Source organism: Pseudophryne corroboree, assembly GCF_028390025.1.
Source record: "Pseudophryne corroboree isolate aPseCor3 chromosome 3 unlocalized genomic scaffold, aPseCor3.hap2 SUPER_3_unloc_15, whole genome shotgun sequence".
Taxonomy (NCBI): domain Eukaryota; kingdom Metazoa; phylum Chordata; class Amphibia; order Anura; family Myobatrachidae; genus Pseudophryne; species Pseudophryne corroboree.
Window position 1 is genome coordinate 606,983 of NW_026967503.1, and position 17,425 is coordinate 624,407.

A 17,425-nucleotide genomic window follows, 5' to 3' on the forward strand; every position below is an offset into this window, starting at 1 on the left:
TCTTCGCCACACAGTGGCTAAATGTCGAAAGTGGCCAACAATTTTTTGGGCCACTGACAGCATCTCCTACACGCCCCTGTCATTTTTCAAAAAATTCTGCACCACCAAATTAATTGTATGTGCAAAACATGGGACATGCTGGAATTTGCCCAGATGTAATGCAATTGGGGTAAGCCATTGTGCGATGAAGTCCCTCAGTTTCTGTAAGAGGTTGTCAGCTGTGTTGCTCTTATGGAAACTGATGATACACAGCGTAGCCTGCCTAGGAACAAGTTGGCATTTGTGAGATGCTGCTACTGGTGCCGCTGCTGTTGTTGCTGCGGGAGGCAATTCATCTACCCAGTGTACTGTCACTGTCATGTAGTCCCTAGTCTGCCCTGTTCCACTTGTCCGTGGTTAAGTGGACACTGGGTACAACCGCATTTTTAAGGACACTGAGGACACTTTTCTTAATGTCCCTGTACAGTCCGGGAATCGCTTGCCTAGTGAAGTGGAATCTAGACGGGATTTGGTATCGGGGACACAGAATGTCCATCAACTGTCTAAATCCCACTGCACTAATGGAGGATACCGGACGCACGTCTACCACCAGCATAGTTGTTATGGCCTCAGTTATCCGCTTTGCAACAGGGTGATTGCTGTCATATTTCATCTTCTTCACAAAGGACTGTTGGACAGTCAATTGCTTAGTTGAAGTAGTACAAGTGGTCTTCAGACTTCCCCTCTGGGATGATGATCGACTCCAGCAGCAACAACAGCAGTGGCAGCAGCAGTAGGCGTACCACTCAAGGATCCTCCAGAGGAATCCCGGTTAGGAGAGGACTTGTCAGTCATGCCAGTGACATGGCCTGCAGGACTACTGACATTCCTGACTGAGGAGGAAATTGACATTGAGTGAGTTGGTGGTGTGGCTTGCAGGAGCTTGGGTACAAGAGGAAGAAGGGATTTAGGTGTCAGTGGACTGCTTACGCTCTCACCCAAAGTTTCTGAACTTGACAATGACTTCTGATGAATGCGGTGCAGGTGACATTTAAGGGAGGATGTTCCTAGGTGGTTAACATCCTTAACCCTACTTATTACAGATTGACAAAGGCAACACATGGCTTGACACCTGTTGTCCACATTTGTGGATAAATAATTCCACACGAAGAGGTGGTTTTCTTGTATTTTGCCCAGTTATACAATGTGCTTTTTCATCCCATGGACAACAACTGTCTCCACTGGTGCGTTATTCAAACCAACCACATCTCCATCAGAATCCTCATCATAAACTTCCTCCTCAGTGCCAGCTACACCAATATCCTGCTCATCCTGGTGTATGTCTACAGTGACATTCTCAATCTCAATATCAGCAACTGGACTGGTGGTGCTCCTTCCAGCACTTGCAGGGGGCGTGCAAATGGTGGTAGGAGCCTCCTTTTTCCATACAGTCTTGGGAAGGTCAGGCCTGGACATCGCAACCGCGGACACACTACGACTCTCCTTGGGGATTTGCGATATCTCTGAACGCACAGATGTTTTTTCCTGTGCTTTAACTAGCTTAATTTTATTTGAGAGGCTGGAGGGCCTCATGAGAAGCTGAGCTACCAGTCATGAACATAGGCCAAGGCCTTAGCCTTACCTTGCCACTTCATGTCATGAATGGCATATTGCCAATTTTGCGTTTCTCGTCAGATATTTTTTTTTCTGATTATTCATTTTTGCTTCTTTGATTTTAGATGTCCTCTATGACATTGGGCATCTGCCTTAGCAGATGAAGTTGATGGAATTAAATTGTCAATGTCATGACTGGTGGCAGCAGCAGCTTCAGCACTAGGAACTGGAAGTGGTTCCTGATCTTGTACAATTTTTTCCTCCAAACTGTTGTTCTCCATTTCACAGGACAGCACCCCTTTATTATTACATCACACAGAACAGTGCCCCTTTATTTTCATAGCACCCCTGTATACGTACAGCATAGAGCGCCAGTGTAATGTTATTTGAACAGCACCACCCCTATATTTTACAGCATACAGAAGTGTGCTTTTAATTTTTAACAACTGCACCCCTGAATTTTTATGACATACTGGGCCAGCAGCACCCCTATATGTTACAGCATACGGGAGCAGTGTGCTTTTAATTTTTAACAACTGCACCCCTGAATTTTTATAGCATACAGGGCCAGTGTAATGTTATTTGAGCAGCAGCACCCCTATATTGTCCAGCATACAGGAGGACAGTACCCCTGCACCCTGTACAACACAGTGACAGCCAGGACAGCAACACCCATGTACAGCTGCAGCACATGAAACACCAGTGACAGGACAGCACTCCTAACACAGCACAGGTACACCACAGTGACTGCAGCAGCACCCCTACAGAGTACACACTAACCGCACCCGATGCCACCACCCACAGAGAGAGACAGAGGTCTGTCTCCCTCACTCTCCAAGTCTGGGATGAAAATGGCAGAGACATGTGGATGTTTATATGGAATCCAAATCCTGCGAGAATCTGACAGCGGGATGATGATGTTTTGCCTCATTCTGGTTTCAGAGTCTGGCTGGAAGTCCCGAGCCAGACCCAGATCCAGACTCAGAGTGTGAAGTTCGGGGGGTTCAGTTCTCAGAGAACCCAACCCGCTCATATCTAATAATAATGTGTAATGAACATTACGGCATGTAATAATGTGTAATGGGCATAACCTTAACCTGTGTAATAATGTGTAATGGGCATAACCTTAACCTGTGTAATAATGTGTAATGGGCATAACCTTAACCTGTGTAATAATGTGTAATGGGCATTACAGTGTGTAATAATGTGTAATGGGCATAACGGTGTGTAATAATGTGTAATGGGCATTACGTTGTGTAATAATGTGTAACGGGCATTATGGTGTGTAATAATGTGTAATGGGAATAACCTGTGTAATAATGTGTAATGGGCATTACGGTGTGTAATAATGTATAATGGGTGTTACAGTGTGTAATAATGTGTAACGGGCATTATGCTGTGTAATAATGTGTAACGGGCATTACGGTGTGTAATAATGTGTAACGGGCATAACGTGTGTAATAATGTGTAATGGGCATTATGGTGTGTAATAATGTGTAATGGTCATTACGGTGTGTAATAATGTGTAATGGGCATTACGGTGTGTAATAATGTGTAATGGGCATTACGGTGTGTAATAATGTGTAATGGGCATCACGGTGTGTAATAATATGTAATGGGCATTACGGTGTGTAATGGGCATTACAGTGTGTAATAATGTGTAATGTGCATTACTGTGTGTAATAATGTATAATGGGTGTTACAGTGTGTAATAATGTGTAACGGGCATTATGCTGTGTAATAATGTGTAACGGGCATTACGGTGTGTAATAATGTGTAACGGGCATAACGTGTGTAATAATGTGTAATGGGCATTACGGTGTGTAATAATGTGTAATGGGCATTACAGTGTGTAATAATGTGTAATGGGCATTATGGTGTGTAATAATGTGTAATGGTCATTACGGTGTGTAATAATGTGTAATGGGCATTACGGTGTGTAATAATGTGTAATGGGCATTACGGTGTGTAATAATGTGTAATGGGCATCACGGTGTGTAATAATATGTAATGGGCATTACGGTGTGTAATGGGCATTACAGTGTGTAATAATGTGTAATGTGCATTACTGTGTGTAATAATGTGTAATGGGCATTACGGTGTGTAATAATGTGTAATGGGCATTACAGTGTATAATAATGTGTAAAGGGCATAAAGGTGTGTAATAATATGTAATGGGCATTACGGTGTGTAATAATGTGTAATGGGCATAAAGGTGTGTAATAATATATAATGGGCACTACGGTGTGTAATAATGTATAATGGGCATAAAGGTGTGTAATAATATGTAATGGGCATTACGGTGTGTAATAATATGTAATGGGCATTACGGTGTGTAATAATGTGTAATGGGCATTACGGTCTGTAATAATGTGTAATGGGCATTACGGTGTGTAATAATGTGTAATGGGCATTACGGTGTGTAATAATGTGTAATGGGCATTACGGTGTGTAATAATGTGTAATGTGCATAACGGTGTGTAATAATGTGTAATGTGCATTACGGTGTGTAATAATGTGTAATGGGCATTACGGTGTGTAATAATATGTAATGGGCATTACGGTGTGTAATAATGTGTAATGGGCATTACGGTGTGTAATAATGTGTAATGGGCATTACAGTGTGTAATAATGTGTAATGGGCATTACGGATGTGTAATAATGTGTAACGGGCAATACAGTGGCCTAATGGCAGTCTAGTGGCGGGCCTGGTGTCCTGGCAACGTTATATCGATGACGTCCTTTTTTTCTGGCGTGGAGATGGAGTCATTGCAATTGTTTTGTGATGCCTTGAATCTTAACGATATGGCCATTAAATTCACATTCACTAAAAGCAATGTGGAAGTTTCCTTTCTTGATCTAATCATTTATATCTCTGATGGGCAAGTCCATTCAAAAACATACAGGAAGGAATCGGATTCAAATAGTTTTATTGATAGGACAAGCCAGAATCACGCAAACTGGTTGGACGGGATACCGTTCAGCCAGTTTGTGAGAGTTAAAAGAAACCGTACAGATGCTGGCATGTGTAGTCAACAGTTGGATGAACTTTCAGACCGCTTGTTACAGAAGGGCTATACATCAGGGACAATCGATATAGCTAGAAAGAAAGTGGACAACACTGACAGGGTCAATCTGTTAGAAATAAAAGAAAAATCCACTACTAATGATGACCGATACAAACGGGCATTCATTAGTCAGTTTAGTAGATCATTTAAAGGTATAGAAAAAATATTCATAAAAAACTGGAATATTCTTAAACAGGATACAGTACTAGGCGATGTATTACCTGAGAAACCTACCTTCATCTATAGGAGGGCCTCGTCTCTAAAAAAACATCTGGTAAAAAGCAGTTTGGATACAGAGATAAGGCAGAGTGTTAGGACGAAAGGTTTTCATCGTTGCTGCGATTGCTTGATGTGTAAAACGGTCAAAGCACCAGTGAGAAAATTCACTGAGTACACGTTAATGGCCAAACTTATCCCATTCGGGATTTTATTACGTGACACAAAGAATGTTGTATATGTGCTCGAGTGTGTATGTGGCCTTGCTTACGTTGGTAGGACAGGAAGGAGTGCCAGGGTAAGGTGGGCCGAGCACATATACAACATTTGCAAGGGATTAGACACCCATAATGTCTCTTCACACTTTAAGAGAGTACATGGCTCTAATACTTGTTGTTTGAGGAATTTTTGGGGTGTGCAAGTGGTGCAACAAAAGTGGAGAACTAAAGACCTGAAAAATAGGCTCGCTCAGGCCAAGATGAAATGCATACACCGTTTGGGGACTTTAGTTCCTAAAGGTCTCAACGGGGATTTTGACCTAAAATGCTTTCTCACTTAGTTGTATGTTCACATAAGATTTCACTTGTACCATCATGCATTTTCTATTACTAGTAACTGCGTTTTTTTATTCTATTTTTTTTATGTTTCTCATGTTATTATATGTAGTCCGGGACTCTTATGTTGGGACTCTATAAAGACTCAGTTGATGCATGGAGATCCAATATATTTCCCTATAAAAAGGGATACCCCCATTGAGGTGATGGAGAGCGGCCTCTAGGATTTCCTGGTAAATGGAACGCAAACAGAGCCGACCATCGCGGCTATGGGGAGCCAAGTAAATCACTTCCTGGAACGCAAGAGGTATTTCCGGTTCCGGTCAGTGATGACGGCGGCACATGCGCTTCTCCAGTAGCGCGGAGTTCAACGGGGAATTGAGGACAGCTGAGTGATCCATGATTGTGCTACAGCGTCTCCCTGCTGGCGGCCGTTGGACCAGGCCACAGCACGCCGGAGTTCCCACTGCTCCTCTCCATGGGCAGTGCCATGACAGTCTCCATCCAGCTGATTCTCCAGGAGCCAACCCGGAGTCTCTGTATCATGTGAGCCGTTCATCTACTCAGCTGCAAGCACTGGGTATAAGTTCCAGCTCTCAGCACTAACAAGCTGTCAGTGCTTTGGTGTTTCTCAGCCTGGAGTGAGCTCTAGAATCTTCTGCTGGTAATAGACTCAGTGCAAGTTACCATCCTTCGTCTACAAGTATTGCTGAAGTACTCAGCTTCATCTACAAGTATTGCTGACATCCTCAGCTTCGTTTACAAGTGTTGCTGACATCCTCAGCTTCGTCTACAAGTATTGCCAACATCCTCAGCCGCGTCTACAATTATTGCTGATGCCCTCAGCTTCTTCTAGTCATTACCATAGACTTCACCCTCTTCACAGCTACCACACTGGTTCCAGCCAGTGATACGAGCCTCTCTTGCATTGCTGTTCCTCCCAGCATTCCGTTCCTCTCCAGTTCTCACATGACTCTCTCTATAGGTGTTACCCCGCTACACATTGCACTGGTGGCTCCCATCAGTGTTCCAGTACCCACAGCCGGTCACCTACCATCACAGTTCATACTGCCTGACTACCACACCTGAATCAGACCAATTCTTAAGCCAGCCCAGTTCTGTCCACAGCGCTCAAGACCAGATGCAGTGTCCAGTACTAGTCCGGGTGCACATCGTAATCCAGCTATGACACCCCCACCTGTAATGTCATCCCACTAATCACATGAGCTGTCAAAATCGGACATAGCCAAAATCACATGTACTTTTAGTCAATATTGGTTGTTCTGGGCTCCGACCAGCTCAAGGGAAATCGCACAGTCACAATGGCAGCGTGTGTACCCACCTTTACACACCAGACGGGAGATTTATACACAGCAACACTGATATAATGTGGCCACAAAAGTAACAAGTGACACAGTAACAGGAAATTGTTTCTGTCATCATAGTGACAATTATCTGAAAATAAGATAATACAGAGACAAATACTCAACAGAAATCTTTTGTTTTTAAACAACTTCATTTCATATCTTTAATATACAGATTTTTGTCAATCTATATGCTGGAGGGCCGGGACCATTTTCCGGTGGGGCTGTGTGATGTCATATCTGCGTTCATCTTTGATTAACTCCCTATAAGCTTCCAGAGTGCACCTCATATCTCATCTTTTCAAAGTTAATTAAAATGATTAGTTCAGTAGCAGCACTTCTTTCAGGATTATTACACAGAACACACTTGAAGGCTGACACAGCAAATAACAGTAACACATACAAGGGATTAATTAGAAATAACCATAATTAAGTCAAATTATCAACTGGTTCTGTGCGGGACCCATACCTCTTTACTGCCTCCAGCATCCCCTGGTACTGCACTGAGACCATCCACCCTGTCTCCCCCAACTACTGCCGCCCACCCGGTCTCTCCCCACTACCACCACCGTCTCCCCCCACTACTGCCATCCGCCCCATGTCTAACCCCACTACTGCCACCCACCCCGTCTCCCTCCACTACGGCCACCCACCCTGTCTTCCCACTACTGCCACCACCGTCTCCCACCTGCCCTGTCTCCCTCCACTACTACCACCTGCACTGTCTCCCCCCACTACTGCCACCCACCCTGTCTCCTTTCACTACTGTCATCTGCACTCTCTTTCCACTACTGCCACCCGCCCTGTCTCCTTTCACTACTGCCACCCGCACTCTTCCCCCACTACTGCCAACCACCCTGTCTCCCCCCATACTACAACCACCAGACGTCTCCCCCTACTGCAACCGCCCTGCCTCCCTCCACTATTGCCATCCCCCCATCTCCCTCCACTATTGCCACCCTCCCTGTCTCCTCCACACTATTGCCACCCATCCTGTCTCCCCCTCACTACTGCCAGCCTCCGTGTCCCTCTGCCAGCTCAGCGCTGCTTGGGGACAATATTACCCATAGACAGTGCATCAGACAGCTCCCGCTACAGCACTAGTGCCACCACCCTGTCTCCCCCTCTGACATCTCAACACTGCTTGGGGATTCTTGGTACTTCTGGTAACAGTCTTTCATATGCAGGTGGAAAAAAGCAGGGCAGTAAGGAGGCAGAAGCTGCTTCTGGTACCATGGACCCTGATCATGTAGGGCTGGGAAAGTCAGTAAGATTATGTAATTGTCACCATCTTACAGGCAGCCGGTGAAGGGAGCAGAGAATGGGTGTTATGTGGCAGGAACGGGCTGGTTAGGTAACAGCCTGCCTGCTGCATTCTGTACAAGCTACAAGTGGTGCAATTCTTTTGCTGGGAGACCCAGGTAGAGGACATTGCAGTAGTCTATGTGTGATGATACAAGTACATGTATGACTGTAGGTAGATCTTCTGCGGGAATAAAGTGCCGGAGTCTGGCTATGTTCTTCAGATGAGTATATGATTGTGGCAGATACCTGATGTCTAAGTGTCACTCCACCATCCAGTACACCAAGATTCCGCACATGATCAGCATTTTGTAACTCTGAACCCCCAAGTGCACGTCTGGCTGGTTTGCAAAGCTGAGCTGTAGCCCTGCCCTTTGTTGGTGAGCTTCTATCATAAGGACCTGTTTCGCCAGGACTGAGTCACAGCCAACTGGCATCACCCACACCTGGAGCTCAGCTAGACAACCATTTAGGATTGGTACTGGGTTCTCAGTACCTGGAGCAAAGACAGGTCATCTGTATAGCAGTGGTAGATGAGGGTATGACATCTGATTATTTCACCCAGTGGTAACATGTATATTGCAAAAAGCAGAGGAGATAGGATAAGAACCTTGAAGAACAATGCATGGCAAGAAGTATACTCCAGAAGATTAAAATGGTTCCTCACCTGAGTGATGTCTATTTTGTGCAACAAGAGCTGATTTATTTCTCAGAGTATGGAAATAGCCTCTCACCTGTGTGACTTTGCTGATGATTAACAAGATGTGATTTCTGTGTAAAACATTTCCCACACTCAGAACATGGAAATGGATTCTCAACTGTGTGACTTCGCTGATGTATAACAAGTTTTGATTTCCGGGAAAAACATTTCCCACACTGAGAGCAAGAAAATGGCTTTTCACCTGTGTGACTTCTCTGATGTCTAAGATGATTTGATTTGTGTGCAAAATATTTCCCACACTCAGAACATGGAAATGGCTTCTCACCTGTGTGACTTCTTTGATGTGAAACAAGATCTGATTTGTGTGCATAACATTTCCCACACTCAGAACATGGAAATGGCTTCTCACCTGTGTGAATTCTGTGATGTCTAACAAGAAATGATTTGAGTGCAAAAAATTTCCCACACTCAGAGCAAGAAAATGGCTTCTTACCTGTGTGACTTCTCTGATGTCTAAGAAGATCTGATTTGTGTGCAAAACATTTCCCACACTCAGAACATGGAAATGGCTTCTCACCTGTGTGACTTCTTTGATGTGTAACAAGATCTGATTTGTGTGCAAAACATTTCCCACACTCAGAACATGGAAATGGCTTCTCACCTGTGTGACTTCGCTGATGTGAAACAAGATCTGATTTGTGTGCAAAACATTTCCCACACTCAGAACATGGAAATGGCTTCTCACCTGTGTGAATTCTGTGATGTTTAACAAGATCTGATTTGTGTGCAAAACATTTCCCACACTCAGAACATGGAAATGGCTTCTCACCTGTGTGAATTCTGTGATGTTTAACAAGATCTGATTTGTGTGCAAAACATTTCCCACACTCAGAACATGGAAATGGCTTCTCACCTGTGTGACTTCGCTGATGTGTAGCAAGTAGTGATTTCTGGGTAAAACATTTCCTGCACTCAGAGCAAGAAAATGGATTGTCACCTGTGTGACTTTTCTGATGTATAACAAGAAGTGATTTCTGTGCAAAACATTTCCCACACTCAGAACATGGAAATGGCTTCTCACTTGTGTGACTTCGCTGATGTGTAACAAGTTGCGATTTCCAGGAAAAACATTTCCCACACTCAGAGCAAGAAAATGGCTGCACCCCTGTGTGACTTCTCTGATGTCTAAGAAGATCTGATTTGTGTGCAAAACATTTCCCACACTCAGAACATGGAAATGGATTCTCACCTGTGTGACTTCGCTGATGTGAAACAAGATCTGATTTGTGTGCAAAACATTTCCCACACTCAGAACATGGAAATGGCTTCTCACCTGTGTGACTTCTCTGATGTTCAACAAGATGTGATTTCCGTGCAAAACATTTCCCACACTCAGTACATGGAAATGGCCTCTCACCTGTGTGACTTCTGTGATGTTGAACAAGATCTGATTTGTGTGCAAAACATTTCCCACACTCAGAACATGGAAATGGCTTCTCACCTGTGTGACTTCTGTGATGTCTAAGAAGATTCGATTTGTATGTAAAACATTTCCCACAATCAGAACACGGAAATGGCCTCTCACCTGCCTGTGGGTTAATAGGCTTAGTGTTCTGTGTAAAATATTTGACATCTATAGAATAGGGAAACACTGTATCTACTGTCAGAGCTGTAACAGATGCACCAATATCAGAGTGATCAGGAGAACATTTCCCAGGATCAGAGGGATCAGTTGATAGAGTTGGATGAATAATTGGGGTAATGGGATTAGCTCCTGAAGAATCCTGTCTACTGTCATTATCTCTTCTTTCACAATCCAGCGATAACATTAGATGTCCTTCTGAGATATTCCTGCTTGTGTGTCCATCTGCTGGAAATAAAATACATTATGGAAATGTGACATTTTCTGGAACAATATTAATCTTGTAAACAATAGGAGAAGACGACTCTCTGGGACACTTAATTGTAAATGTGTGTGTATAATAAAACATAACTTTTAATGAAGGCTTTATAATATTGTGTCTCAGACTATCATTGTGTCCACCCTCCTGAGAACACTCACAATAACAAATGTAATATTATAATAAGACTTAGATATATCTCTCTCTTGTACTGGTAACTAACCATGAAGTATAAATGGAGATGTAGTCACTCGCCAAGTCCTATGTCAGCACCAATATAAAACAATGGATGGGGAACATAGCGTATGAATTGGAGATTCTAGATGAACAATAACATCAGTCATATGAGCTGATGGATCAGAGAAATGTCTCCTAACGTTACTCCTGGAAGTATTGGTAAGGTAGTGTCAAAGTCAAAAATATTACACACTCACACTACACATACAAACCTCATTCAGAGTGGTCTATGTGCGTGCACGTGTTCGGCCGTGCGTGCGCATACTCACACGCAGCGTACATGTGCTCGCAGGTCGTGCGTATTAGCGCGTGGTATGAGTAAATACGGTAGCATACGCATAGAAAAGCCACAGAGACATATTTCATTCACTTAGTGCATTATTTACACATAGTCTACACCCATCACACCAGCAACTTACACTTACTTGGAAGGCACAGCAAAGGAGGTATTCACCTTTACAGGATGTGAGGGGACAGAAATAGATCAGAACATAGTATTTGGTATCCACATGTACAGTAAAATAAGATTTTAAACCTACCAGTAAATCTTTTTCTCCTAGTCCGTAGAGGATGCTGGGGACTCCATAAGGACCATGGGGTATAGACGCCTCCGCAGGAGACATGGGCACCGTAAAGCTTTAGAATGGGTGTGCACTGGCTCCTCCCTCTATGCCCCTCCTCCAGACCTCAGTTAGGACTGTGCTCAGAGGAGACTGACAGCACGAGGAAAAGGATTTTGTTATCTAAGGGCGAGATACAACCAGCCCACACCATACATACCGTACAACATGGTAAATAATAACCAGTTAACAGTATGAACAAAACAGCATCAGCCAAAGACTGATCTCAAGTTTAACCCTTAAGTATGCAATAACTATATACAAGTCTTGCAGAATGTTTCCGCACTGGGACGGCCGCCCAGCATCCTCTACGGATTAGGAGAAAAAGATTTACCGTTAGGTTTAAAATCTTATTTTCTCTTACGTCCTAGAGGATGCTGGGGACTCCGTAAGGACCATGGGGTTTATACCGAAGCTCCAGAATGGGCGGGAGAGTGCGGATGACTCTGCAGCACCGACTGAGCAAACACGAGGTCCTCATCAGCCAGGGTATCAAACTTGTAGAACTTAGCAAAACTGTTTGACCCCGACCAAGTAGTAATGCAGAGACGCCTCGGGCAGCCACCCAAGAAGAGCCCACCTTCCTAGTGGAATGGGCCTTTACTGTATTTGGTACCAGCAATCCAGCCATAGAATGAGCCTGCTGAATCATGTTACAGATCCAGCGAGCTTAGATGCAGGAGTGCCAACCTTGTTGGCTGCATACAGGACAAACAGTTCATCTGTTTTCCGAACCGTAGCCGTTCTGGCTAAATAAATCTTTAAGGCCCTGACTACATCAAGGGACTTGGAATTCTCCAAGGCCCCCGTAGCCACGGGCACCACAATAGGTTGGTTCATATGAAATGACGAAACCACTTTAGGCAGAAATTGAGGACGAGTTCTCAACTCTGCTCGATCCGCATGGAAAATCAGATAGGGGCTCTTGTAAGACAAGGCCGCCAATTCGGACACCCACCTCGCAGATGCCAAGGCCAATAGCATGACCACTTTCCAAGTGAGAAACTTCAATTCAACGGTTTGAAGCGGTTCAAACCAGTGTGACTTAAGGAACTGTAACACCACGTTAAGGTCCCATGGTGCCACCGGGGGCACAAAAGGAGGTTGGATGTGCAACACACCTTTTACAAAAGTCTGGACTTCTGGGAGAGAAGCCAATTCCTTCTAATAAAATATGGATATGGCAAAAATCTGCACCTTAATGGAGCCTAACTTCAGGCCCATATCCACACCTGACTGCAGAAAATGGTGAAAACGTCCTAGTTGAAAATCCTCAGTAGGAGCATCCTTGGCTTCACACCAAGACACATATTTTCTCCAGATACGGTGTTAGTGTTTTGCCGTAACATCCTTCCTAGCTTTAATAAGAGTAGAGATGACCTCCTCTGGAATACCCATTTTAGCTAGGATTTGGTGCCTGAGGGTCCCTCGACCTGGAACAATATGTCCGAATCTTCCTGTTGAGGCGTGACGCCATCATGTCTATATGAGGAAGTTCCCAACGACTTGTCACCTCTGCAAAGACTTCTTGATGAAGTCCCCACTCTCCTGGATGGAAATCGTGTCTGCTGAAGAAGTCTACTTCCCAGTTGTCTACTCCCGGAATGAAGACCGCTGACAGAGCGCTAACATGATTTTCCGCCCAGCGAAGAATCCTGGTGGCTTCTGCCATTGCTGCTCTGTTTTTTGTCCCGCCCTGGCGGTTCACATGCGCCACGGCCGTGACGTTGTCTGACTGGATTAGAACAGGTAGGTTGCGAAGAAGAGTCTCCGCTTGTTTGAGGCCGTTGTAAATGGCCCTCAATTCCTGCACATTGATGTGCAGACAAGCCTCCTGGCGGGACCATATTCCCTGAAAATTGTTTCCCTGTGTGACTGCTCCCCATCCTTGGAGGCTTGCGTCCGTGGTCACAAGAACCCAATCTTGAATGCCGAACCTGCGACCCTCTAGAATGTGAGAACTCTGGAGCCACCACAGGAGAGAGACCCTGGCCCGGGGGGACAGGGCAATCTTCCGATGCATGTGCAGGTGGGACCCTAACCACTTGTCCAGAAGGTCCCACTGAAAAGTCCTTGCATGGAACCTGCCGAATGGAATGGCCTCGTAGGCCGCCACTATCTTTCCTAATACACAAGTGCATTGATGAACTGACACTCTTCCTGGTTTTAACAGGTCTCTGACCATGTTCTGGAGTACTTGGGCTTTTTCCTCTGGGAGAAAGACCTTTTGTTTTTCTGTGTCCAGAATCATGCCCAAAAACGACAGTCGAGTTGTCAGGACCAACTGCGACTTCGGTAGATTTAGGATCCAGCCGTGTTGTTGTAGTAGTCTCAGGGAGAGAGACACGCTTTGTAACAATTTCTCCCTTGAACTCGCCTTTATCAGGAGATCGTCCAAGTATGGGATAATTGTGATGCCTTGCTTGCGCAGGAGCACCATCATTTCCGCCATTACCTTGGGGAAAATCCTCGGGGCCGTGGAAAGCCCAAACGGCAACGTCTGAAACTGGTAATGACAATCCTGTACAACGAATCTCAGGTACGCCTGATGAGGATATATGGGGACATGAAGGTACGCATCCTTTATATCTAGTGACACCATAACCCCCCCCCCACACACACACACACTTCCAGGCTGGAGATCACTGCCCGGAGAGATTCCATCTTGAATTTGAACCTTTTCAGATATAGGTTCAGGGATTTTAGATTCAGAATGGGCCTGACCGAGCCATCCGGCTTCGGGACCACAAAAAGGCTTGAATTAAAACCCTTCCCCTGTTGTAGTAGGGGAAGCTTGATAATCACTTGCTGATGACACAGCTTTTGTATGGCAGCTGCCACTATTTCCCTCTCTGGGGAGGAAGTTGGCAAGGCCGATTTGAAAAATCGGCGAGGAGGCACATCTTCGAATTCCAGTTTGTAGCCCCGGGACACAATCTCTACCACCCAAGGATCCAAGTCCGACTGAACCCAGACTTGGCTGAAGAGTCAAAGACGTGCCCCCACCGGTGCGGACTCCCTCAGCGGAGCCCCAGCGTCATGTGGTGGATTTTGTAGAGGCTGGGGAGGATTTTTGTTCCTGGGAACTAGTCGTAGCAGGCGCTCTTTCCCTCTACCTCTGGCGAAGAAGGAAGAGCCGCGACCCTTTCTGAACTTATGCGACCGAAGGACTGCATCTGATATTGCGGTGTTTTCTTTTGCTGTGGGGGAACATAAGGCAAAAAAGAAGATTTACCCGCGGTAACTGTGGTAACCAGGTCCGCGAGGCCCTCCCCAAATAAAACTTCACAAAGTCTCCATATGTCTTTTTGAATCAGCATCACCTGTCCATTGGCGGGTCCACAGGGACCGTCTAGCAGAAATCGCCATGGCATTGGCTCTTGAACCCAACAGCCCAATAGCTCTTGCAGCTTCTCTCATATATAATGCTGCGTCCTTAATGTGACCCAAGGTCAACAAAATGGTATCTTTATCTAGTGTGTCAATGTCAGACGACAAGGTATCTGCCCACGCTGCAACTGCGCTACCCACCCACGCCGACACTACTGCCGGTCTTAATAGGGCACCCGTATGTGTATAAATTGATTTTAAGGTAGTTTCCTGTCTGCGATCAGCAGGATCCTTGAGGGCTGCCGTATCAGGGGATGGTAGCGCCACCTTTTTTGACAAGCGCGTTAAAGCCTTGCCCACTGTGGGCGAGGATTCCCACCGTAACCTGTCCTGGGAGGGGAAAGGATACGCCATAATAATTCTCTTGGGAATCTGCAGTTTCTTGTCTGGAGTTTCCCAAGCTTTTTCAAATGAGGTGTTCAGCTTATGAGATGGGGGAAAAGTTACCTGAGGTTTCTTTTCCTTAAACATGCAGACCCTCGTGTCAGGGACAGAGGGGTCCTCAGTGATATGCAAAACATCTTTTATTGCAACAATCATATATTGAATACTCTTGGTCACCCTTGGGTGCAACCTAGCATCATCATAGTCGACACTGGAGTTGGAATAATGTGCCCCCCCCCCCCCCTCGTTTTGGCCCTCTGTACTTGATATCAGCAGGGGAGAGTCCGGGCGCAGCTTCTCTGCAGCACGCTGAGGAGAAAATGGCGCTGGTTAGTGCTTAAGGATCAAGCTCCGCCCCCTCGATGGCGGGCTTTGATCCCGCTCTAAATCTTTATACTGGCGGGGATTTGAAATTTTACTGCCTCCGCAGTATAAGTACTCTGCCAGTGCCTATTTGAGGTATATTTATGCTGCCCAGGGCGCCCCCCTGCGCCCTGCACCCTTTCTGTGGCGCCTGTGAGTGTGAACTGGGAGCAATGGCGGACAGCGTTACCACTGCGCGGTACCTCATGAAGATCTGAAGTCTTCTGCCGCCTTTGAAGTCTTCTTTCTTCTTATACTCACCCGGCTTCTATCTTCCGGCTCTGTGAGGATGGCGGCGCGGCTCCGGGACGAACGGCGAGGACGACACCTGCGTTCCGACCCCCTGGAGCTAATGGTGTCCAGTAGCCTAAGAAGCAGAGCCCATCAGTTAAGTAGGTCTGCTTCTCTCCCCTCAGTCCCACGAAGCGGGGAGCCTGTTGCCAGCAGTGCTCCCTGAAAGTAATAAACCTAACAAAAGCTTTTTCAGAGAAACTCAGGAGAGCTCCCCTGCAGTGCATCCAGTCTCCACTGGGCACAGGAACTAACTGAGGTCTGAAGGAGGGGCATAGAGGGAGGAGCCAGTGCACACCCATTCTAAAGCTTTACAGTGCCCATGTCTTCTGCGGAGCCGTCTATACCCCATAGTCCTTACGGAGTCCCCAGCATCCTCAAGGACGTAAGAGAAATTATGGCCAACATTCCGATAGCAGTCTGCATGTAATCGCATGTTCCTGCGCATAGTTATGCGCAGGAATTCAATAATCATATCTTGCTGTATTTTCCTGACTTTTGACGGGAACCCAGTGGCGGATTCCAGCAAGTACACCTGGACCAAGCAGCGCCCACCTGTTCGAACCAACCTATGACCCCTCTCGTACTGTAAATGACCTGCCCCTTGACCTATGGATGAAGAGCTTAGTTTCTATTGTTATGTACTTTGGAATATTGTATAAAAGCCAAGCCTCTGGACCGGTCTCAGTCTCATGCTCTTAAGGTCATCTATCCAGATCGACTGAGTACCGGATATGGGTGGCACAGGTGAACTAACGTATGTATTCATTGGTTGTAGCTTCTTCTCTGTATTAGTGTAGTGTTTCTTTGTTATCACCTTTTGAGTAAATATTTGTTGCTGCTTTGGACCACAACATAACATACAAATACTGGTGTCGCATTCTGTTTCTGTTTAAGGTATATTCAGTCACACGAGTAGCTACTTTGTGCTCACTACGTGTTGGCGTGCTTACACAACTCGCGTACATAGGGGTTTAGTGCATACACGTAGTGGCCGCAGTGGCCCGATTCATTGTGCAATAAGGGTACTGGCTTTTCCTGAAAGTTAATCGAACTTAACAGTTGGGAGCTCGTCCGCTTCACCACATACTCGGACTTTACAGGACCACACAGACTTTGGCCTAGCAACAAAGCGTGGGGACACGTCCTTTTGCATTGTGTCTAAAACTAACTTGTGTTGCTGACCGCGTTAGTGCTGTATGTCTCAGAGGTGCTGGTGTGAACCACAGGACAAACAGGAAAAAATATACGTTATGGTAAGAACTTACCGTTGATAACGTGATTTCTCTTATGTCCACAGGTATCCACAGGATAGCATTGGGATATTGTCAAGCGACAGCGAAAATGGCACCAACACGGTCACGAGCTTTCTAGCCACCCAGGATGCATTGGGGCCCTCGCCATATAGTCCCGCCCCCTGACTCAGTCAGATCAGTTCTTTCCACAGCGATTTTAGGCAGGAACATCAGGCAGAGACCTGT

The 17,425-nt window shown here is 45.7% G+C and overlaps 1 protein-coding gene across 2 annotated transcripts in view; it reads right to left on the reverse strand.

The window, feature by feature from the left end:
• Positions 1-8,776: 8,776 nt before the first annotated feature.
• LOC134983445 (zinc finger protein 23-like) overlaps positions 8,777-17,425 on the reverse strand; it is a 58,550-nt gene continuing 49,901 nt past the window's right edge. The window contains exon 7 of one of the 2 annotated variants that reach the window (XM_063949121.1): positions 8,777-10,625. In XM_063949121.1, coding sequence (XP_063805191.1) covers positions 8,800-10,625 — 1,826 coding nt within the window. In that variant the 3' untranslated portion in view covers positions 8,777-8,799. Of the gene's footprint in view, positions 10,629-17,425 lie in introns of both variants that reach the window. The other variant, XM_063949120.1, reaches the window with a different exon arrangement.